The sequence below is a fragment of the Orycteropus afer genome, unplaced genomic scaffold (genome assembly GCF_000298275.1).
Source record: "Orycteropus afer afer isolate SDZICR_OR568_19922 unplaced genomic scaffold, OryAfe1.0 scaffold00033, whole genome shotgun sequence".
NCBI lineage: Eukaryota > Metazoa > Chordata > Mammalia > Tubulidentata > Orycteropodidae > Orycteropus > Orycteropus afer.
Genome location: NW_006921620.1, coordinates 5,553,986 through 5,579,585, shown reverse-complemented (window position 1 = coordinate 5,579,585; position 25,600 = coordinate 5,553,986). Strand labels below are relative to the sequence as shown.

Genomic DNA, 25,600 nt, shown 5'->3' with positions numbered 1-25,600 from the left:
CTCCATTTAGACATACATAATTGTTTAGCTTGTTCACCCATCTATCCGTCCCTATACCCATGTTTGCTTTCATTAACAACTCAGTATTGTACTTACAAAGGGGTTCATATTTGTTGTTTGTACTGCCCATGTAACTCTCTCTGTCTTTCTCATCCTCAATGCTAGCAATCCACTTTTGATGGCAACTGGTAAACTGGTGGTTCATTGAGCAAGCAAGGGCCTGGGCTAGACTTAGTAGGACTTGGAGATGAAACTTGGACCTATGAGTAGAAAGCTCGATGTGGCTGATGCTAACGTCTCTAAGCTCAAAGGAGGGGCCACGGACTGACTGGTAGGTCTGGAGCTGAGAGACAGTGGTTTAATAATGGACACAAAAAGGGAGCAGCAAGGGACATAATCTAACCATGCACAAAGATGGTTCTTTCCACCGTGTATGGCTTGGAGAGGACGTAGGGACCCTGGAAGTGGGAATCCAGGTGAGAATCTACTTAACTCTGGAAAATACCATTGTCCTCAGCCTGCTTTCCTTTGTCAAATTTTCGAACCAGTGTTGAAGGTATTTGTTGACAAGTGCTACCAGTAATCAGAGACTCGAGTCTTTTTTTCCCTCCAGTGTCCCTTCTAAAATGACAATATTTGCAAAACCATATGGAAGGAAATTTTCTTTGTTGGTTAGCAGGGGTGGGAATACTGTTAGATAGGTAGAGACAAATGTTGATTTGGGTGAAGAGAAGGGCAATGTACCAAATGTGAGTGATCAACACAGTGGCATTGAGGAAGAGGAAGACATTGAGAGGTGAATGGGAGGTACAGACAACAAAGATGAACCCTTTTGCACATACAATACTGCGTTGTCAGTGAAGGCAAACATTGCTATATGGGTGGATAGATGGATGGACAGGCTGAACAATTAGGCATGTCTAAATAGGGGTGAGTGTGTCCAAGACCATGTATAGGGTTGGCAGACAATGTTTCTACAAGTGTATTGGTATGTTCTGTGAGAATTTTCAGGTATATAGTAGAGCTGACAAGGGACAAGGTTGTAGTCACTTCTTGGGCACAGTCAGCTACCCAGAGGGAGCAAGTAGTTGGACCTGTGGGCTCGGGACCATAGACACAGGGGACATGAAGCTCAATTTGCATAACATGCTATATAAAAACATTGTTCCACATCCTACTTTGGCAAGTAGCAACTGGGATCTTAACAGCTTGCAAGAAGCTGTCTAGATGGAACAATGGGTCTCTCCTCGTCCAAAGCAAAGAAGAATGAAGAAAACAAAAGACACATGGAAACAATTAGTCCAAGCAACTGGTACACCATGCGATTCTCAGCCTATAGGACTATGAGACCAGAAACACTAGATGGTGCCCAGCTACAACTGTCAACCACTCAGTGGGGGATCTCTGTAGGAGATCCTGGATAGAATGGGAGACCAATGTGGAATAAAACTCAAAATTATTTAAAAAAAAAAGGACTAGGTTTCTTGGTCTGATAGAGCCTGATGAAACCACTGAGACTATGGCCTCTAGTGGCCCTTCAGGTCTGGAATTGAACCTACTCCTGTGGCTTCCAGCCAAACAAAAGACAAACATATGATCTGAATATTTACATTAGGTAGATACAGTCCTTGGAGAGATCAATCATGGGAGAATGGAAGGGCTGTATATGCACAGGGAGACAGCTTGGGGGGCAAGAGTGTATGGGAGGGAAGGACACAGGGAAGAGGTAACTATGGAGAGGTAGTGGGAGGGGAGCTGTTGCATTGTAGGAAATTGCAGTCAATGTCATGAGACAAAGCGTAGGTGAGTTGCTGTATGGAAAGTGAATTTGCTCTGTAAACTTTACCTAAATCATAATTAAAAAATTTTTAAAAAGTAACAATATTTACAAAACTTAAACAAAGCTCATTATAAAAGTCATTTATTCATTTATTTATTTGTTCAATCACCAAATACTTATTCATCTCCAGGTGCTGTGCCAGGTGCTGGGTACTCAGTGGTATACAAATTAATCAGTCCCTGCTTGTGTGGTACAGTCTACAAATGCCAAGAAAAATCCAGTGTCCAAATGCTTTTTCTCTCTTTCCTATAAGAAATTAAGATTCTCAGTTCATTTTTCTCTCAATACACTCTTGTGGGCTTCAAAACATAGACCCAGAGATTGTAGCTACTGGCCTCAAATGATTCTATTTCTGTTATAAGCATGTTGCTGATGTAGAGAAAAACCTGTTTTCAAAGATGGAGTTTGACTCAGGTGCCTTACACCTCGACTTTCTTGTCCTGCCATTGGTGGCTGCTACCCCTATTCAGGGCCTCTGTCCTCTGCACACTTGGCCTGCTGTCTACATTGTGAAAAGGGGCTTGGGAACTTGAGGGAGCACATTGCAAACCCTCTGCAGCAAGATGGGGTCAATTCAGGCTGAGAACCTTGGCCTAGGTCATTTTACAGCACTGACATTCATTTGATGCCATCCCCAATGCCTGGTGAAACTGAGACTTCTGCCTGGTGTCCCTCCAGACAGTTTCCCCACTGCTACCACAGTCTAGGGATTTCCAGGATGTCTGGGTAAGATGGAGGCAGCCCTTACTGCCCCCAGCAGTTCTGTGAGGGCTCTGTGGCTCTTGTGTGCGCTGCTTCTGGGGCTTCCAAAAACCTCTACCCCTAGAAGGTAGTGACTCAAAAAAGAGTCAAACTCACCCAGTCTGTATTTCAGATCCCAGGGTTTTGACTTTCAAACTTACATGGTTTTAGGGGTTTACTACTGTGAATGGAAAAAGAATTAAAAAAAAAACCAGACTCACTGCTGTCAAGTCAAATCTGACTCATAGCGACCCCTTCTTGGGTTACCAAGGCAGTACCACTACAGAAGTAGATTGCCCAGCCTTCCTTCCGAGGAGTGGCTTGTGGTTTGAACCACTAGCCTTCTGGTTAGCAGTCAGAGGCCTTTTGATTTGTTTTTTTCTGCTTCTCTTCCCTCCATTCTTTTTTCTCTATCATTTGTTGACATTTATTAAGTATTTTTAAGTGCCTGGCACTGTGTTAAGTATATTACCTTATTTAACCTTCCCAACAATTAAGACACCACTATTATCCCATTGGGTACAGAAGAGGTAATTGAGGGTTAAGAGAAGGGCTAGTGACTAATGATATTAGACCTGGGATCCAAACCCAAGCCATGAAAGTCTAGGGCAGGCAGACAGGATCCCTAAACCAAGCTGCCCCCATGCATCAAGCCCTATCTAATAGGCTGGTCATGGAGACTACAAAGATAGGGTGACCATATAGTTTTGAAAGTAAAAGGGGGGCACTCTTAGTAATTGTGGCAGCTAATAACAAAACCAAATTAAGTATTGCATAGCACAATAAATGTAAACCAATACTGGCCCTGGTAAACTGGGATGTGTGGTGGCTCTCTACCAAGGTGAATAAGATGCAGCCTCTGCCCTGTGGATTTCAGAGCCAGGCAGTGTACAATTACTGGGCAGAAAAATGTTTGCAACAGTGGAGCGGAAAGAAGCATGGAATGAGGGGCTAGGGTGAGCTGTGGGAGCTCAGAAGAGAAACTGGGGTTGGAAAGCGTGAGAGAAGTCTTCCCAAGAAGGTCATCTCATGAATGTGCAATCTCTAGTGTGTGCAACAAGTACACCAAAAACCAAGATAAAAACAAAACTCATTGCCCTAGCGTTGATTCTGACCCATAGCGACCCTATGGGAACAGATTAGAACTGCCCCACAAGGTTCCAAGGGTGTAACCTTTATAGGAGCAGACTGTCACATCTTTCTCCCATCAAGCAGTTGGTGGGTTCGAGCTGCCCATCTTTCTGTTAGCAGCTAAACTCTTAACCATTGTGCTTTCAGAGCTCTTTTGACAAGTACACATCCATCCCTATTTTCTATTGCCCAGGTGCTGTCAGAGGGTATACAAAGAGCATTAGGTCCCTGAGAGCTCACAGTGTAGGGACCCTTGATGTCAACTTCTGATCTCAGTTTCGTGTCATGGCAGAGTATTTGGGAGAAGCCCGAGGCTTCATGAGAGTAGGGGGCTCATCATTTCTTAGGCCCTAGACCCAGGCACCTGGTAGAGCTCTGGCCTTTTGGTCCCAGGCCCAGCATGACAGAAATAAGCAAGAGGAGAAGGTAGTGTGTGAGAGTGGCCAGCAGCCAGCTCCAAACATACCCAGATCTGGGGTCCTATTCTCCCAGGGTAAGAATCCTATCTGGGTTCCTGGGGCAGAAAGGAGAATCATTGGCTCATTTCAAGCCTTGGCTACCCCTGCACCCCCATTCGCATCCCCACCCCCTTCCTGACACTTCTAAATTGAAAACAGAGTGGGAGGGAAGAAAATCTAACTGGCCAAGTTTTAAAACAACAAGCACTGACTTTGCCCTGCCCTGCAACCCCTCCTCCCCCATGCAGTTTGAATGGTAAGGAGAGGGGGAGGGGAAACGCAAAAAGAGAGAGAACAAGGAAATACCAGTTTGGAAAAAAAAAATTTCCACCGGCCCCTTCTGAGCCTCGGCTGGGCTTAATTAAAGTTACAGACATGTTTAAAGGAAAGGGGTCGGGGAGCCAGAGCCTCTCAGAAAACATGCTTTTAATTACGCTGTGGAATTTCTCCCTAGGGTATGCCTGTACACAGTTGAGCGCCAAGGACGAGGATGCCGCTGTGGGGTGGGGGTGCTGAGCATGATTCTAGGGGAGGGAGAGAAGGTTGTCAAGAGGACTTCTGGGCTGGGAAAGAATCGCCTGTGGTCTTTGTGCAGAGAGTGAAGTGTGAAATGCAGCCCCTCCAAAACAAACGCTCACTCAAGAGTTAGAAAAATAACGTCGACCTCACAACACATGTTTTTCGAAGATTACCAACCATGACCTAGGCCAGTGGCCCTCAGTTTGGGCTGCATATTGGAATCACCTGAGAAATGTTTTTTTTCAAAAAAATGACTGCTATCCCACGCCCAGAGAGTCTGATGTAATTGATCTGGAGCGCAGCCTGGGCTCCCGGGAGGATTCCAGCATGCGGCCACGTGAGAACTGCTGACCTAGAGCCACAAAGGTGATAATCTGAGGGGCAACTCTAATTCAGAGATATGGTGGGTGAAGAGAAACACCTGCAAAGCAGTACTAGTCCCAGGGCCAGGCAAAGAACAAAAGGAGAGAGGAGAACTCGGAGCCTGACTTCCTGTTGATGGGATGACTTTAAAGCGCAATGCCTTGCATAAAGGAGATAGCTCATGGATGGATGGACAGATGGATGGGTAGATGGATCAACCAATGGGTGAATGGATTAAAGAGTGTGTGACTAGTATTTCAAAGATGGGTGACATCCACTAGCTTGGGTCTGGGAATTTCATCTGGTGAGACAGGTAGGCAAGGTTGGCTGGTCCAACTCCCACTTCAGGAACAGAGAAGGGGATAGTGTGCAGCTAATTTCTCAGGAAGCCCCACATTTCAAAATTTACAACTAGGCAGTTTTGATTCCAGAAAGGAAGAAAGGGAAAAAACATGAATGTAAGCAGAGGGCAGGCCTATGAGCATATAGATCATTTTAATTACCTCTCCTTGTTTTACAAAACACTATCACCCACAGTGTTCTGTGACCTTGTAACAAACTTGTTGAGTCCATCAATAGTAAATGGTTCGTGTTTATTGAGTGTTGCTTTGTGCCAGAAATTGCTTTAAGTATTTTGCATGGTGATTTCATTTTAACCTCACAATTACTGTGGGAAGTAAGTCCTGGTATCACCCCCATTTTACAACTAAGAACCTGAGGTATGGAAAGATTAAGTGAATTATCCAGTGTCATAGCTAATAGGGAGCAGAGCTAGACAGGAACCCAGGTACTTGACTCCAGAGTGATACACTCTTAACCTTTAGTCTATTCCATTCCAGAGAAGAGAAAAGAAAACTGAGACTCAGAGGTTAAAGTGGTTTTTAACCCAGATCTTCCCACTCCCAAATCAACATCAATGTCTATCATACCAGACTACTCCCAGGTAGACATTGCTACATGGAAGGCAGTTGATTCACTTGGCAAAATGCTTATGTTACAACCAACTATCTTAAGGAGAAGTCAGGTATGTAGAATCTGAACCAGTTGTCTCATTTTCTTGGTGAAGACACCAGTAACAATTTTCTATTTCATCACTTGCATTTATTCACTGACATGGCCATCTTGTGGAACTTGCTCCCCTACCTTATCCACAGGCTGGTGGATCTGGAATGGAAGGAGTGAAGCCAGTGTGCATAACTCCAGGGGTACAGTTTGTTAAATCCAATGACACTTGGCACCCTGATCCTAGATCCTCCATCTTTCTGGGAAGAGCTGACCAGAGCAGTCTTGACAAAGGCTCACTCATTCCATGGTGTTTATTGTGCACCCTCATATCTAGGTGCTGGATTCCTATTAGTGATTAGAACAGACATGGTCCCTGCCCAGCAAGGGATCCACTTACTTGAAGAAGGAGCACCCTGAAGTTAAATAAGTGATAAGATAGGTCAGTGTAGGCTGCTGTGGGAACAGCTGCCACCATGATCTAGGGACTGAGAAATACCTCACTAAGGCCTGGTGTTAACCCAGAAACAGGGGAAGAGGGCCAGCCACTCCTCCCTTTATTTGCATATCCTGGGAGTAACTGCCAACATTCCAGTAGCTACCAAGTATGCCTGAGGTCAGTCCTGTTAACACTGAGGGGAATTGCCCAATACTGGTGTTTTGCCATCTTGTGGGAAAATGTGTAGGGGGTAACCTGAAAAATGAGGCTGATAACACAAATCTACAATACTTTCCCCTTCTCATATTCATGTGTTTCCTCTAATGCATCCTCCCTTGACATATTTTGAGTATAACACTTTGTAAAAAGTTTGTTAGGTTATTGTTTGCTGTCAAGTTGATTCCAACTCATGGCGACCCACTGTGTTCAGGTTAGAACTGTTCCACAGGATTTTTAAGGCAGTAACCTTTCAGAAGCTGATCACCAGGCCTGTCTATTGAGGTACCTCTGAGCCGGTTCAAACCACCAGTCTTTTAGCTAGTAGTCAAGAGCTTAACCGTGTGTGCTATCCAAAGACTCCTTATAAAAAGTTAATGCTACCTAATTACCTCTGGTGGCGTAGTGCCTAAGGCCCTTGACTGCTAACCAGAAGTTTGGTGGTTCAAACCCACCAGCCATTCCTCGGAAGAAAGATTGGGCAATCTACTTCCATAGTGATACCGCCTCAGAAACTCAAGGAGAGGTCACTGTGAGTTGGAGACAACTCGATGGCACATAACAACAACAACCTAATTACCACCTGCCCTTACCATTTTTGCTTTTTCTTTAATGTGTTAGCCTATTTCCCTACCAATTTATTTTGTTTTGTAATAACATTTCAGTTGTCAGCGGACCATTTCTTTAAAAAAAAAAACAAAAACATAATTTGTCCTTACTAGCAGGAAAGGAATAGTTATGATGTCTTTGCTATCTTGTCTACCATTTTGCTTCTCAGCTTGATGTACATGTTTCTCTGTAAGAAACAACAAAGGGTTAAATTAAAGACTAGGCAAATAGTCCCTAACTCACCTCCATATATTCAGGTCCCTGTTCCTATCTAGGAGCTCTGGTGGCTAGTGCCTACTTTTCCTAGGCGGTGTCACTATGGAAGTAGATTGCCCAATCTTCCTTCCAAGGAGTGGCTGATGGGTTTGACCTGCTAGACTTCTGATTAGCAGTCAAATGCCTTATGCCCTCACCCCATAATCCCACTCCTGCCAATCCCTCAACTTAGTGTCCAATACAGAAAGTGTGCCTGCAACAACCAATTGGTTCTTCTTCTTGTGGACTTAAAAGTTCTTAAGCTCTAAATTGAACCTAAAATTAACTACCTATTTTCAACTTTATGTTGATATCAGTAGTCTCTTTCAGTGTTGTGAAAACCCATGGTGGTATGTCCTGCTTTGTTCTTCAAGCCACAAAAAATTGTTGAAGAGAAAAATGTTGGTAATCCAGATTTCAGGTGACTTGCTATGGATCATAGTATTCAAAGAGTCGTTGATTCATTTTTCCATCCACTCATTTGTTAATTCATTAATTCATTCATTGACCAATCTGGAAGGTCTACTATAGGCCAGGCAGGTTAGAAGAAGGCAGAAAATCACAGGTCTGAAGACAGGAGGCTGGATTCTGGCCTTGAGGCTATCATAGCTGATGTGACACTACACATGTCACTTGCCCTCTCTGAGTCTCCGTTTCTTTATCAATAGAATGAAAAGTTTCAGCCAGACCTTTCCTACCAGTAGTATAAGCCTTACTTGGGAGCTTGTTAGAAATCTAAGTTCAGGTTGGGCCTTACACAATCAGAATCTGCATTTTAACAAGATACCCAGGTGAGTCATGTGTACAGCAACATCTGAAAAGCATTGAAATAGATGATTTTGATGATCCTTTACTGATCATCCTGTGCTAAAATAGAGGCAGAGTTGAGCTCAGACAAAAAGTCTGATTAGTCTAATGTTTCAGGTTGATGTAGTGGGGGAGGAAGGATGAAAGAAGAATGTTGTTTAAGTAAATATATTCCAACAAAGTCCTACTGCATAGATGAAATGTGTCTGCTCTGGTTGTGTTTCCTATAATCTCTTAGCATCCCTGGTCTTTCTTTTTGTTTTTCCAGATTCGCTTTATTGTGGAACTTGTGTGGCCTTTATCTTTATTTCTGGTCTTGATCTGCTTAAGGAATGCCAACCCACTCTACAGCCAACACGAATGTAAGCATAATGGGGATGGTCTCGGCAAGCACCAAGGAGATACTGGTCCTTTAGTTTTGAAAGACTTTGAGGGCTGGGGAGCCAGCCTCTGATCTGCTTATCATCTTTTCTGTCTACAATGCATAAAACAGAGATTCACCAATGTTACACAATATCTAATATATTAATCCTATGCAGTCTTTGCAAATTCCTGTATGTGATTCCTGAAGGATTGTGAAATCATTTTTGTTTGTTTGTATTTGTTTTTGTACCTGCACTCAAGGAGCACTGGTGGTTCAATGGTTAAGCTAACCGAAAAGTTGGCAATTCAAACCTTCCCAGCTGTTCCAGGCTCTCTGCTTCTGTAAAGACTACAGCCTAGAAAATCCCATGGGCAGTTTTATTCCATCATAGGGAGTTGCTAGAGGGGCTACATGGGGCATCTGAGAAAATAAATAAATAAACTCTTACCAGTTGTAAAGAGGTAACATTATAGTTAAGTTGTCTGAAATATTTTAGAGCCCAAATTCATGGTGTTAGAGAAAAAAGAAGAGAAGGGATGATATACAATCACACTTAATAAAACATTATTCTTGGACATCAGAGATGTCCTATGACCTAGAATGAACCTTGTGAGTAACAACCATCTGGGAAAACCTTAATCTGGTTTCTGCCCAGTACATTTCCCTCTAGGCAGCTCAGTGTGGAGGTCTCAGGAAGTATACAAAGAAGTTCATTTCCTTTTCCTTGCTCCTCACCCTCTTATTCATTAGTTTCAAGCCCCACATTTGGAATCAGCCTCCTTTCTATTAAATTCTTGCTTCTTTTCCTCACCCCACGGAGTCCTGGTGGTGCAGGACTCGGCTGCTAACGAAAAAGTCAGTGGTTTGAATCCACCAGCCACTTTGGGGGAGAAAGATGAGGCAGTCTGCTTCCATAAAGATGTACAGTCTTGGAAATTCTTTGAGGCAGTTCTACTCTGTCCTATAGGGTCACTATGAACCAGAATCGACTCGACAGTAGTGGGTTTGGTTTTTTGGTTTAAGGAGCCCATAGCCTATATCTCCTAAGTGCTTGGGGATAGGAGTACAACACATGCTTGTAGTAATAGACAGACCTCTTCTCCTTCTGGTGAATTCCTTCATCTTCAAGGACCAGCAACCATGTAGAACTTTCTTGAGATAACATTCTGCTGCCCACTGCCCCACCAGAGTGACCCCTCTCTTCCCTCTGTACTCTCTCTCTGCCTGCGCCTCTGTTAGGACATTTGTTTGCCTCCCCAAGGACTGGGAGCCTGCAGGAAGAGGCTCTTTCCAGCATCCAGCACAAGGCATGCACTAGATGTTCCTGATTCTTAAATATCATGAGTGAGGGAAAGCACCAGACGAGATGGGTCTAGGCTCCTTCCTGAAGAAGTCCAGCTCCTAGGGCATGCATACAGCTTCATGCAGATGACTAACTCCTTCTTGCCTTCATTTCCTGTCTTAAAGGCCATTTTCCCAACAAGGCGATGCCCTCAGCAGGAATGTTGCCGTGGCTCCAGGGGATTTTCTGCAATGTGAAAAATCCTTGTTTTCAGAATCCCACCCCAGGAGAATCTCCTGGAATTGTGTCAAATTATAACAACTCCATGTAAGTGTTAAGACTCCCACCAGATGGGGGAGGAAGTTTCACAACCCTTGATTCTCCTTCATGCACCAGAACACACATGCTTGTACACACAGGGCATATACATACTGAAAGAATATTTTTGTGGCTTGATGAGCCCCTAAGCTCTTATGAACAGGGCACTTTTCCTTCCTGGAACATTCTATTAGCTATTAGGGCACTTATAGAGAGAGCTTCAGACTAAGGTTACATAGACACATCTTTTTGGTCCTTATATCCCCAAGAGCTCTGGTAGTGTAGTGCCTACGGCATTTGACTGGTAACCAGAAGGCTGGCAGTTCAAACCCACCAGCCACTCCTCGGAAGGAAGGCTGGGCAATCTACTTCCGTAGTGATACTGCTTTGGAAACCCAAGGAGGGGTCGCTATGAGTTGGATCCCACTCAATGGCAATGCGTTATGCCCAAGATGTGGCCTGGACACTGGTGGCATCCCCTTTGCTAAGACAGGTCCACTACACCCTGGTCATTCATTTGATTGGGTGGGGTCACTGGGTGAGGAGAACTCATTCCCCTCACCTTCCACCCAAGGTCAATCCTGACAGGTCTCTGCTTCCTTTAAAATCCTTCTTAGACATCTAAGGCTAGAAAAGTATCAGGGAATGTTGAGAGGGTTAATGAGATCAGGTTTATAAGGTGAAGCTTGTTCTTGAAAGAAGAAACAAATTCCAAATTCTCTTTTATAATTGCCATCAGCTCCCTTGGGTGGCAAAAATCTTAGGATATGGCTTGAGAGTAGTGGTTCTTAATCTTTGTGGCTGAAAACAATTCAGAGAAGCAGATGGAAACTATGGCCCTTCTCCTAAAGAAATCAGGCACATGCACAAAACATTGTCTTTTATGTAGGATTTCAGGGGATTGATGGACTCTGGTCCTGAGTTTCAAATCAAATCCCATGGGAAAGGATGCTGCCTTTGAACTTCCCCTTCAGTGCAGAAGTTAGGAGTAGGTGATTAAGGATGTCCTTGAATGTGTCCTTGAACATGAACAGGGCCATCCTTCACCCACTTTTCTGACCTTGAGCCACAGCTGATGAAGCCCAACACAAGGGTCATCAACAAGGGCTTGTTGGGGGCAGGGCTTTTCCCTACTTGTATAAATACAAAATTAGGTAGATTACTGAGATATTTGGTTATTCAAGATTTTTCCTTGAAGGAACTCCAGGTATAATTCACCCAGGAAAAATCTATATTTATATTAAAGGAAAGAAATGTTTGGTAGGTTACAGCTTAAGGCTCAGAGGTGGCCTTCCCTACTGAGAACAAACTATGGATGTCTTTGCCCTATAATTGCAGAACTGAGTTGTTGTGACAGAGACCATATGGCTTGCAAACCTATAATGTTTACTATCTGACCCTTTAGGAGCTCTGGTAGTGTAGCGTCTAAGGCACTTGACTGCTAACCAGAAGCCTGGTAGTTCAAACCCACCAGCCAGTCTTTGGAAGGAAGGTTGGGCAATCTACTTCCGTAATGATACCACCTAGGAAACCCAAGGAGGTGTCACTATGAGTCGGGTCTGACTTGAGGGCCCATAACAACAACAACAACATCTGACCCTTTACAGAAAAATTTTGGTAACCCCCATATTATAGGAACATAAAAAAGGAATACCTCACCTTAGGAGAAAAAGTCAAGAAGGTGACATTTTAGCTGTGCTCACATTGTATAAATGGAACTTCGAAGCTTTATAGTCTATACCTTCAACTTGGAATTCCTTGAAGTCCCTCAGAAGAAACACCTACCCATGGTCTCATGGTGGGATCAGGGTAACCCTGGAGACAACTCAGTGGGGGTATATCAACAACTTTGGTGGTGCTGGCACTAGTAGTGTTTATAGAGGAAGATTAAAGATGGGGGAAAGGGAGCTCAGAATCCAGCTGTGCTTGAACCAGGAAATCTAGGTTTCATGTTTCATATATATTATGATTGAAATACTGGTTTATTCAGGATTCTTTTTGCTTGCAAGACACAGAACCCCATTCAAACAAGCTTAAGTCTCAGAGGGAAATGTATGATCTGGACACTAAAATGAATGATTTCTCGCAAAGCCAAGGACAGCAAGGCAGACATCAGGAGGGGCAAGGACAGGAACTGAAGAGCTAATGAGAGCAGTGCCCTCAGCTCTCTCCCATCTGGGCCTATGAAATCCAGCCTCAGCCTCTCTCTGTGCCTTCACTCCACTTGCCTCTCTCCCCAGACCAGGATTCCTGCTTCTGACACCCTAGGCGGGTACAGGTCACCCAGTTCACAGCACCTGAGTTTGGGCAACCAGAAAAGCATCTCTGAATTCCATTCAAATTCCCAGGAGAGCAAATCTGGTTTACCCAGTTTCATTCTCCTTGTGCAATCAACTGTGGCAGAGGTGTGACCATGTGTATGCATGCATGGGTGTATGCACATATGTGTGTGACTGTATGTGGGTGTGTGCATGAGTGTGTGTATGTACATGTGAATGCCTGTGAGTGTATGCATGTATGAATATATATGGGAGTGAGTGTTCACATGTGCATGCATGTGTGTACACATATGTATCAGTGTGATTGTGTGTGTGAGTATGTAAATGCATGTAAGAGTGTGTGTACAAGTGTGTATGTTTGTGTGAGTATGCGCATGTGTCTGAGTGTGTGTGTGAGTGTGTTACATGTGCGTGACTGTGTTTGTGTGAGTGTGTGTGCAAGGAAGGTGTTGTGGATTATGCATAGCTGGCAGAGCCTACCCCTACGAATGGGTGAAAGAGCAGATCCCAGAGAAGTGAGCAAAGACTGGGAGGAACCCCCAGTAATAGCCACTATAATATCATTCTGTTGAAAGCTTCTCTGAACAGGAAGAACACAGAGCATGGATTGGTTTTCTGCCAAAACTGGAAGATTGAACAAAATGCTCCTTTTCCCACTCCTGCTAGCCTATATGTATAAAACCAAAAACCAAACTCAACTGCCATCGAGTCGATTCTGATTCATAGCGACCCCTCCTTGGGTTTCTGAGGCAGTATCTCTATGGAAGTAGATTGCCCAACCTTCCTTCCAAGGAGTGGCTGGTGGGTTTGAACCGCCAGTCTTCTAATTAGTAGTCAGATGCCTTAGGAACTTTTTTCTCCTTTTGCCTTGGAAGTATTGTAAGGATACATATGTAGTAGCCAGGTCAACCACATGCTGTTTTTATTTATTTATTTTTTAAAAGAAGGTATTATTATTATGATGATGAAAATGATGAGGCTTTGTCCTTCTTACAGAGTGGCAAGGGTATATCAAGATTTTCAAGAAATCCTTATGAATGCACCAGAGAGCCAGCACCTTACTCATGTTTGGACAGAGCTCCGCACCTTGTCCCAGCTCATGGACACTCTCCGGACTCACCCTGAGAGGACTGCAGGTAAGCTGGGTGCTGTGTGCTCAACCTCTTGCCCCACATCCCTTGTTGTTGTTAGGTACCATCAAGTCAGTTCCAGCTCACAGAGACCCTATATATAACAGAATAAAACCCTGTCAGTCCTGCACCTTCCTCACAATCATTTCTGTTTGAGCCCATTGCTGCAGCCACTGTGTCAGTACTTCTCAGTGAGGGTCTTCCTCTTCCTCACTGACCCTCTACTATACCAAGCATGATATCCTTCTCCAGGGACTGGTTTCTCCTGACAACATTGTTCAAGGCATAAGAGACAAAGTCTAGCCATCCTCACTTCTAAGCAGCATTCTGGTTGTACATCTTCCAAGACAAATTGTTTCCTTCTTTTGGCAATCCGTGGTATATTCAATATTCTTTGCCAACACCATAATTCCAATGCATCAATTCTTCTGCAGTCTTCTTTATTCATTGTTCAGCTTTTGCATATATATATATATAAGGTGTTTGAAAATACCATGGCTTGGGTGAGGAGCACATTAGTCTGCAAGTGACATCTTTGCTTTTTAACACTTTAAAGAGGTCTTTTGTGGTAGCTTAACCCAATGCAGTACATTGTTTGATTTCTTAACTGCTGATTCCGTGGACATAGATTGCAGATCCAAACAAAGTGAAACTTGACAACCTTAGTTTTTACTCCATTTATCAGGATGTTGCTTATTGGTCCTGTTGTGAGGATTTTTGTTTTCTTTATCTTAAATTGTAATCCATCCATACTGAAAGCTATAAATGTTTGATCTTCATCAGTAAGTACTTCAAGTCCTCTTCACTTTCAACATGCAAGGCTGTGTCATCTATATATCACAGGTTGTTAATGAGTCTTCCTCCAATACTGATGTTGTGTTGTTTGTTTTTTTTTTAATATATAGTCCAAGTTCTCCGATTATATGCTAAGCATACCTATTGAATAAGTATGGGAAAGGATACAACTCGATGCACACTTTCCTGACTCTAAACCATGTAGTATTCCCTCCTACTGTTCAAGTGACTGCCTCTTGGTCTATGCACAGTTTCCCCATGAGCATAAGTAAGAGTTTTGGAATTCCAATTCTTCAAAATGTTATTCATAATTTGTTATGATCCACACAGTTGAATACCTTTGCATAATCAATAAAACACAGGTAAACATCTTTCTGATATTCTTTGCTTTCAGCCAAGATCCACCTGACATCAGCAACAATCTCCTTCATTCCACAATCTCTTCTGAATCCAGTTTGAATTTCTGGAAATTCCCTGTCAATAGACTGCTGCACCCACTTTTGAATTATTTTAAGTAAAATTTTACTTGGGTGTGATATTAATGATACTGTTCAATAATTTCTGCATTCTGTTGGATCATCTTTCTTTGGAATGGGCACAAATATGGATTTCCTCCAGTCAGTTATCCAGGTAGCTATCTTCCAAATTCCTTGGCATAGAGGAGTGAGTACTTCCATTGTTGCATCCGTTTGTTGAAGCATCTAAATTGGTATTCTGTTAATTCCTGGAGCTTTGTTTTTCATCAATTCCTTCAGTGTAGCTTGGATGACTTCTTTCAATGCCATTAGTTCTTGATTATATGCTACCTCCTGAAATGGTTCAACATTGACCAGTTCTTTTTGGTACAGTGACTATGAAGCCTTCCATCTTGTTTTGATGCTTCCCGCATTGTTTCAATATCTTGCCCATAGAATCCTCCAATATTGCAACTCAAGGTATGATTTTTTTTTGTCAGTTCCTTCAACTTGAGAAATGCTGAGCGCATTCTTCCCTTTTCTAACTCCAGCTCTTTCATTGTAAAACTTTACTTTGTCTTCTTGAGGTGCCTTTTGAAATCTGTTCAGCTCTTTCACTTCATCATTTCTTCCTTTTGCTTTAGCTATTCTTTGTTCAAGAGCAAGTTTCAGAGTCTCTTCTGACACCCATTTTGGTCTTTTCTTTCTTTCCTGTCTTTTTAATAACCTTTTGCTTTCTTCGTGTAGAAAACAAACAAACAAACAAAAAAAACACCTCACTGCTGTCAAGTCAGTTCCGACTCACAGTGACCCCTCCTTGGGTTTCCAAGGTGGTATCTCTACAGAAGTAGATTGCCCAATCTTCCTTCTGAGGAGTGGCTGGTGGGTTTGAACCGCCAGTCTTCTAGTTAGCAGTCAAATGCCTTAGGCACTATGCCACCAGAGCTCCTTCTTCATGTAGGATGTCCTTGATGTTGTTCCACAACTTGTCTGGTGTTCTGTCATTAATGTTCAATACATCAAATCTGCTCTTGTAATAAGCTTTAAATTCAGGTGGGATATTTTCAAGGTCATAGTTTGGCTCTTGTGGCCTTGTTTTAATTTTCTTCAGCTTCACCTTGAACTTGCATATGAGCAATTGATAATCTGTTCTCCAGTCAGCCCCTGGCCTTGTTCTGACTGATGATATCGAGTTTTTCTATCATCTGTTTTCACATATGTAGTCGGTTTCATTCTTGGGTATCAGGTGAAGTTCACATGCTTAGTCACCATTTATATTGTTGAAAAAGGTATTTCTAATGAGGAAATTGTTGGTATTGCTAAATACTATCATGCATCATTTCTATCACCAAGACCTTATTTTCCAGTTAACTACCTATCATTTTTCTTTGTTTCTAACTTTTGCATTCCAATCACCAGTAATTATCAATGCATCTTGGTTGCATGTTTGGTCAATTTCAGGCTGTTGAAGTCAGTGAAAATCTTCAATTTCTTCATCTTTGGCATTAGTGGTTGGTGTGTAAATTTAAATAATAGTCATATGAACTAGTTTTCCTTGGTGGCGTATGGATATTATTCTATCGCTGACAGCATTGTATTTCAGGATAGATCTTGCATTGTTCTTTTTGAGGATGAATGTGACACCATTCCTCTTCAATTTGTCATTCCCACAATAGTAGACCATATGATTGTCTGATTCAAAATAGCTAATGCTGTTCAATTTCAGGCTCATTAATGCTTAGGATATTGATCTTTATGCACTTCATTTCATTTTTGATGACTTGTAATTTTCCTAGTTTCATACTTCCTACAGGAGCTCTGGTAGCATAGTGCCTAAGGCCCTTGACTGCTAACCAGAAGGCTGGCGGTTCAAACCCACCAGCCACTCAGCAAAAGGAAGGTTGGGCAATCTACTTCTGTGGTGATACTGCCTCGGAAACACTAGGAGGGGTCACTATGAGTTGGGTCCAACTCGGCACATAACAACACAGCAACAACAATACTTCATACAGTCCATGTTCAAATTTTTAATGAATATTTGCAGCTGTTACTTCTCATTTTGAGTCATGCAACATCAGCAAATGAAGGTCCCAAAAGCTTTACTCCATCCATGTCATTAAAGTCGACTCTATTTTGAGGAGACAGCTCTTCCCCAGTTGTATTTTGAGTGTCTTCCAACCTTAGAGGCTCCTTTTCTGGCACTATATCAGACAATGTTCTGGTACTATTCATAAAGTTTTCACCGATCAATTTTTTTCAGATGTAGAACACTATGTCTTCCTTCCTAGCCTGTCTTAGTCTGGAAGCTCTGCTGAAACCTGTCCAACAAGGGTGACCCTACTGGTGTTTGAAATGCCAGAGACAAAGCTTCTAACATCACAACAACATGCGGGCCACCATAGTATAACAAACTAACAGCTGAGTTCTGGTCACTCATCACAGAGACTAAAAATAGGAAAGAGTAGGGTATTAGATGGGAAAAGATACCAGAGAAGACAGGAAAGGATATCATTAACTTTGATGAGGCTGCCTCTTCCTCCAGGACAGACTACAAAATAGGAATTTGGGAAGGAAAGATCTTGTTCCAGTTAAATCCAGAGTTAGAAAGGAAGGCCAGGTGAGAATATACTCTGAGAAGTAGGAGGCTAAGTTAAGTGGTAGACATAAGAGCTAAGGATTGCAGAGAAGGTAAAGATGTAGAACAGCTTTCATAAGAGTCTTAGAGAGAAAGAAACAGAGAGAGCTAACCAGGGATAAGTAGAAGCAATGCTAAGCAAACTTAAGGACCCAAAGGAGGTAATAGACAATACATTTACCATGACATACATGTGTGATTTTTTTCCTAGTAATATTCAGCATCCTAGGCACTGAGGCCTGGGATGCTGAATATTACTGGGGGTGGTGGGGGGAGGCGGGAAGAGCTCTGGTGGCTTAGTGCCTAAGGCATTTGACTGCTAACCAGAAGGCTGGTGGTTCAAACCCACCAGCTACTCCTCGGAAGGAAGGTTGGGCAATCTACTTCGGTAGTGATACCACCTTGCAAACCCAAGGAGGGGTCACTATGAGTTGGATCTGACTCAACAGCAGTGAGTAGTTTTTGAGGCACTGAGGCAGAGAGTGTAGAGCATGGATTGATGCAGGCCTCAGCGCTTATGAAGAGGTGTCACAGAAGATCAAAGAGGCTATAGGGGGCTGAGGATGGTGATTGGAATACAGATTGTCAGGTCCAGGCTGCAATAGTATGGAAGAGAAGTCAGAAGGACTGAGATGGGCTAGAAAAATGGAGGAGCATGGGAGTGGAGGTCTCAATGGATTCAGTGAGCCTAGGTAGGAGACTGAGAAGATGAACAAAAAGGAAGGATTGACAACTGTGGTCAGAAAGTGAAAGATCCAAACTCAGCATTTCAAAAGGTACTAACTGGATGGGAAGAAGCCCTAGTGCATGGCCATGGTGGTTGAAGTGGAGCAGAAGTGAAGGCTTTTGGAGAGGGTGTGGTGAAGGAAAAGAGAGGCCAGGCTGTTAGATGAGTCACCACATGGACACTGAGATTGTGCAGGAAGATGTCAGGAATTGGGGCAGAGAGAACTGGTCTATTTATTGCAACAAGGGTTGGTAAGCCACTTGGAATCAGGAACAGTGATGAGAAGGAGGGAGTTTCGCCCTCTCATATGTCTGCTACCCAGGCAAAAAATAATCCACAACAGTAGCAACAGCAATACCATTTCTTTTAAAGGGCAAATGTATGTTGAATGGTTGTGTCTGCAGTAGGGTCCTCTGCAGAGGACTAAAGGAATTTCCTCCTGATCAAAGGCTACTAGTCAAGGAAGGTTGTTCACAACAGAATAAGGCTCAGAGGCAGCAGTTTGGAGCTGCTAGGAGATGTTAGTTACTAGGAATGAGAGCCTGAATGTGGGCTGAAGTAAATAGGGAGAGTCAGCTCTAAGACTGACCTTAGAGGATGAAAAGGATGAAGGAGGAATCTACCTGGCGGATGTGAGAGTAGAGAGAACAGGTTTCCAGAGAGGTGGAGAAGTCTCTGCTAAGTCCAGCTGTGAGGGAGGACAATGGAGTGAATCAGCCCTAGGGCTCCTCACCTCTACTGCTCACTCAACATTTTAACAGATGATGGCTGAGCACCTGCTGTGTGCTGGCATTGTGCTAGTCTTGGAATGGAGAGATGAGTCAATGAGTGCTGCCCCCAAGGGTTCACAGAGCAGAAAAGGAAAGAGATGAGTAAACAGACAATGACCACATGTGCATTGAAGGGTGGGGATGGTTGAAGCCGAGGGGGTGGGAAGGCTCTGGGGTGGAGGGAAGCAGTGGGGGCTTCAGGAGCACAGGGGAATCAGGATGGGAAGCCTCTCCAAAGAGTTTCAGACCCTCTACCCCTTTCTCCACCTTCCCTCCTCTCCTACCATTGAAGCAGTATGTTCAGGTTGGCACAATAAAATAATTTAATTACATTCTAATTATTTCAACAATAGTGAAGTATATACTTTATGTAGTAATTTGCTACAAACCAGATTACAAGCACTACATTCTTTGCTGTTCTGTATTAAAAACACAAACAAACAAACAAACCAAACTCACTGCCATAGAGTCAATTCGACTCATAGCAATCCCTCCTTGGGTTTCCCAGGCGGTATCTCTACGGAAGTAGATTACCCAATCTTCCTTCCGAGGAGTGGCTGGTGGGTTTGAACCACCAGCCTTCTGGTTAGCAGTCACCTAGTTAACCTTCTGGTTAGTTAGGCACTGCGCCACCAGAGTTTATTAGCTAGCTCAAGTCTGAAGAACCTTATAAAGTATGAGCACAATCAGCATTTTAATGATAAGAAATAAGGGGAAGTACCAGCCAGAAACTGTTTTTTCCAAGGTAAAGCAAGCAGAGGAGAACATGAGTGACAGCTCCTGGAGTGATGTATCCCCCCACTTCTCCTGCAGGATCCATGATGAGAGGACATTTCACTGAAGTGACTGATTGTCAAAGCCAATCTGGCTGGAAGGATGTTTCAAGGAAGTCATTTCAAACAATGATTTCTCTGTCGTTTTTACAATGGGTATATGAGAACCAAATTCTCTACTTCGTAATCCAAAAGAAAGATCCCTGGGTGGTGTAGACAGTTTGCACTTGATTGCTAGCATAAAGGTTGGCAGTTTGAACCCAGTGACACTGCAGAAGAAAGGCCTGGCAATCTGCTTCTGTAAAGATTATAGCCAAGAAAACCCTATAGACCAGTTCAATTCTTCACACATGCGGTCCCCATGAGTTGGGGGCTGACTCAACAGCACAGGTTTGGTTTTTGCTTTGTTTTTCCAATCCAAAAACAGAACTCATTTTGAATAGCATACAGCTGGATCTTCTGCAAGCCCTCAGGCTGTGGAGAAAATTCCTGGAAGGAGAGCAGCTTAGAGGGTCTGAGGAGAAGGAGCAAGAAAGGGCAGCTAAGACTTCTCAAAGAAATTTTTGGGCTGAGAACAGAGACTGCAGAAACTCTGACTTTTGTGACTGTGACAGTAGCAGGGGACCATCCCCAAGTAAGGGACATGGTCTCTGAAGAGACCTCAGGCAAGGGACTGAAGCCCACTGTCAGCACCATAGAGTGTTGCAGCGTCTAAGAGCTACCTGTCAACATGAAATCCTAAGCCTGAAACGGAAGTGAAGAGTTAAGCTTTGAAAACAAGGTGGGCAGGTCGTGCAGTGTGTGCCGTTGCCCGTCCCTGTCACCTGGGAAAGTATGCTGATGGTTGAACCAGGCAGCGTCTTCCTTTCATATCAAACCTGTAGTGCTGCATTCTCAGCACAGGAGGATTAATGGTAAAGACCAGACATGAAGCCCCCTCCCGTCCCACCCCCATGCAAGCTCTGTGGTCTCACAATCATCTGAAACACCTTCTTCCCGTGAGCCCCAGCATTCTCTCTGGCTTCCCTCCCACCTGTCTCTCAGCTCCTCAGCATCATGTACCTCAGCAGCTCCCCATCCCCCAGCCTCTAGTCTTCCCAGAGATGAAAACAAGAAGAACCGCATTTTAAACTAAATTTATTTTTCTTTCCTCGGGCCTCCAGTTCACATTTCTCTCTCAGGAGTCTAGGGAAGCTTCTGTCTGGTATCGGCCACCTCTCGCACTTTGAGGCCCCCACTCTCCCCAAAGGGCGGCCCCCACCCCCTCTTCAGGTGTGTGTTGAACTACACGTTTCTGCCCCTTCTCCCTAGGGCCACCCAGCCTTGTCACCTGGGTGGTATATTGTGTGATGTCTCAGCAAAATTGGTCCCTCTTTCCCTGGTTTTGTCCTTCTCCCCAGCCAGATATTTGTATACCAGGTCAGATGAGTAAGTTAAAGAATAACTAAGAGATAAACAATCAAAGGGGTCCTGACTCTCAGGTCGAGGCAGCAGGTATTTATTGGGTGCCTCATGTCATTCCATAGACTTATCCAGGCTCTAACTTGATGTCAGGCTCCAATGCTAGGTGTCAGAGAGAGGTGACCTCAAGGGGATAGTCTGTGTGACCAGTCTTGCTAGGTTTATGAGGAGTATAATAAAGGCAGAATCCATAACCCCCTACTCTTGAGAGGTTTAGTTGGTGTGTGTTTGTGTTGGGGTGGTATTGCTGGAAACATAAGGCTGTACATAAAGAAGTGAGCAGTTGAGCTGGTACCTCAGGGGAAAGAGGAAAGGAAGAAGGAGCTGGGTTTGGAATAAGACAGGACTAATGTTATCGGGAGCTCTGGTAGCATAGTGGCTAAGACACTTGCCTGCTAACCAGACGGCTGGCGGTTCAAACCAACCAGCCACTCCTCGGAAGGAAGGTTGGGCAATCCTACTTCCGTAGTGATAACTGCCTTGGAAACCCAAGGAGGGGTCGCTATGAGTCGGGGCTGACTCGACCGGGCACATAACAACAACAACAACAATGTTATCAAAAAGGAGAAACAGGAGGATAAAACAGAACAGTCCATCCTAGAATGCCTCAGAAGCAGCCCTCCTCCTCCCTTGGGATCCCGACCTGTGTTCAGGTTTCCCCAAAGCCTTTGGACTTTTCCTATGCAAAGGGTAGTGACACTGGGCTAGCAGGTGGCCTAACTTTAAGGAACACCATTCATGGTGCCTGAGGCTTCTGTGTAGCGGAACTTTAGAACTCGTCCTCCTGCCCTTCCTGCTGGGCCAGTCCTTGGTTGATTGCCCTCCAAAAGGATATTATCAACAAAATAAAACTGATGAGGTACTGTGTAGTAAAGTCACAAAGTCAAAACAGAAAGGATGGCTGTCATGCTCTCAGGGATGTGGACCTATTGGCTGCCTAGCTGAGGGGAGAACTTTGGGTGAGAGAGGATGGGGTTACTAGAATGAGGGTATTAGGATCAGGAAGGAACAGGGGCATTTGATGACTCAAAGTAGTTAGAGAAGAACTAAGAGATAAGCTGTCCACCAGATTTTGAAGATGTTGAGATACAGAGATAAGCATTTTTTATGCAACCTAAAGGCTTTTCCTTAATGTTGAAATGATTTTTAAGGATCTGGGCCCGTAAGCTTCTTCTTTGGTGCCTTGAGGCTGAGAGTTGGCCCTGGAAGCAGAAAGAAGAGATGAGAGCAATATTAATGCAATCAGAAGTACTTATTGAGTGCTCACTATTTGCAGACCTTGGAGCTAAGCACTTTATATTTCTTATCCCACATCATCCTACAACAACCATATAAAGTAAATGTAGAAAATGAGGACAGAAATGTTCAATAATTTTCCCCACAGTCACCCTAACTGTCGGGAGATCTTATGCCTCCTTCTAAAGAAATTCCTGCTTCCACCAGGTTGGAGTAGACCTGTTAAGAATGTGTCTTCATGGGCTCCCATGGGCATGAAGGTTCAAGGCTTCTCTTTCTCACTTAAGGGTTTCCTACCCAAACAAGCCCCTTCTCTCTTAGTCCGTGTCAGTGTCCTGAACTTACAACCTAAGCTGAGATGACAGAAAAGCCAAGAAGAGTCCTGCTTCTGTCCTTAACAAACCCTATGAAGCACCTGACATGCCCCCCAGGCTAACTTTTTTCATCTTCTGTCTGTGCCTTCTTCCTAAAATTTGTCCACCTGTTCAGCAGTAAATGTTGTGACCCTGATAATAATGACTGTCTACGCACAGGAGCCCTGACCTCCAGGTGCTCCCAGGAAACACAAGAACAGTGCCTTCTTCTGAATCAAGAAATGTTTCCAATCAATTCTACCAGTTTCATTTTGTTGATTCATCTCCCCTTCAACACCCTGCTCTTTCTTTCATTTCTCTTTTCTCTCATTCAGGAAGAGGAATACGGATTCGGGATATCCTAAAGGACGAAGAAACACTGACACTGTTTCTCATAAAAAACATTGGCCTGACTGATTCAGTTGTGTACCTTCTGGTCAACTCCCAAGTCCGTCCGGAGCAGGTAGGTGGTGGTGAGAGATCAGTGTCTCTGGAGTGGAGTGAAAAGGGCCAGTTGTGAGCACTAAGGCTGAGGAGGCAAGCTGTCCTTGTTTTCACATCCAGAACTCACAATCCCTGCCACATACTCAGAAAAACATCTGGGAGTCAGTTGTGATGATGAGCATTCACATCATAAGATTCTAAAGCAGTACAAACCCCAACAACACTTTAAAAACCCAATTTTTGTAATTGAAAGAGACCTTAGAGACCACATGGTTCTACTTTCTCCTTTTAAAATTTAGGAAACCAAGGTGTATTCATTCATTAACCCAGTATTTAGGAACTGTTGTAGGTTTTAGTGAGCCCAGATGGCACAAATGGTTTGCAATTGGCTGCTAACCCAAAGGTTGGTGATTCAAACCCATATAGCAGCTCCATGGAAGAAAAAGCCTGGTGAACTGCTTTCGTAAAGATTATATCCAAGAAAACCCTATGGAGCAGATCTACCCTGCACACATGAGGTCACCATAAGTCAGAGGCTGACTTGATGATAGCTAACAGCAACAACTAGATATTAAAATTCAGTGTGAGCAAGATGGACAAAACTCTTGACTCTGGGAGGAGCCTATATTCCAATGGGGTGACAGGTAGTAATCAAGTCAACATGTGGATATATGAATTTATAATGTATCTTCAGGTTGTGATAAGTGCTGTGAGGAAAACCTAGCAGTATAAGGAGTTGGAGAGGGATTAGAGGAGCACAGGGGCAGATAAGGGGATGGTCAGTGTTCTGGTCCTCTAGTGCCACTCTAGTAGAAATACCACAAATGTATGGCTTCAACAAACAGGGATTTATTCTCTTATAGTTTTGGAGGCTAGAAGTCTGAGTTCAAAGTGCCAAATCTAGGGGCTGGGTGAAGGCCTCTCGGCCTTGTGCTTTAACTCTGCCTCTTGCTTCCAGCCCACTGGAGCTGGAGGCTTCTTTTAACTCAGGCAGCTGCCAGCTGCTGAGACTGGCAAGCCCAAGGTCGACAAATAAAATGGCATAGTCCAAAGATTATCAAGCAACGTGGCAGGCCGCTAGTCCAAGTCGAGAAACAGTCCCAAGATGTGTAGACAACATGACAGGCCACTCACCAATGACCTGGCCAAATGCAAGATCCAGATATGCCAAGAAGCTAGAGTCCTTTCTCAGAGCTGCTTCTTATATACTAGAAGTGGACCACATCCCTGAGGCAGCTGCTCAGCTGCTGACAGTAGATTCCACCATGGAGTTGATTACCAGTCTCATCATGAGGAATAATTACATCCAACTGCCCAGCCATTCAAAACCAGGCCCAGTCAAGTTGACACACAACCTTAACTACCACAGTCAGGGCAGTCTTCCTGAGAAGATAGTATTTGAGCAGACCTGACTGAAGAGAAAAGGAGCTCTGGTGATACAGTGCCTAAGACATTTGGCTGATAACCAGAGGTCAGTGGTTCAAACCTACCAGCTGCTCTGTGGGAGGAAGATGAAGCAATCTATTTCTGTAAAGATTTACAGCCTTAGAAACTCAATAGGGGTGCTATGAGTCAGAATTGACTCTATGGCTGTGGGTTTTGTTTCTGGTGACTGAAGATAAGGTAGCCTTGCCAGTAACTGTGAGAAAGATTTTATTATTACTCTGATAAGCAAATGAGCTAGCTATTTCAGAGAGCAGGCATATGACACTGCTGCTCCCCTGTATAAAAATACATATGTTTTAAATGTTCCAGTATTTGTCTCTCAGAATGTTTTCAAATACCATGGTCCTCCTTTCTAAGGAAGAGGATGGAAAAAGTGAGAGATATTTAACAAATTTTGAAAAGTATTAGAGAAGAGGAAAAGTAGATCTGACTATTCAAACAGACTTCCTGTAGTTTTACTTCTAATCTATCTATCTAATATTTTTGAGCACCAGTGTGATGTCAGATTTGCTAGGGAATAGTGGAAGAATAAAGGGAAAGGAGGGAGTCCCAGAGTAGTGCAAATGTTTAACAAGCTTAGCTAATAATTGAAAGGTTGGAGGTTGGAGGTCTCACATTGCCAGATCTCAAAACCTACTATACAGCCATAGTAGTCAAAACTGCCTGGTATTTGTTCAATGACAGATACATAGACCAATGGAATAGAATTGAGAACCCAGATATAGATCCATCGACCTATAGTCAGCTGATCT

The 25,600-nt window shown here is 43.6% G+C and overlaps 1 protein-coding gene across 1 annotated transcript in view; it reads left to right on the top strand.

The window, feature by feature from the left end:
- Positions 1 to 25,600, top strand: part of ABCA4 (ATP binding cassette subfamily A member 4) — a 222,437-nt gene that overhangs the window by 11,329 nt on the left and 185,508 nt on the right. The window contains exons 3-6 of the mRNA XM_007936124.1: positions 8,649 to 8,742; positions 10,212 to 10,353; positions 13,620 to 13,759; positions 23,294 to 23,421. Coding sequence (XP_007934315.1) covers positions 8,649 to 8,742; positions 10,212 to 10,353; positions 13,620 to 13,759; positions 23,294 to 23,421 — 504 coding nt within the window. The remainder of the gene's footprint in view (positions 1 to 8,648; positions 8,743 to 10,211; positions 10,354 to 13,619; positions 13,760 to 23,293; positions 23,422 to 25,600) is intronic.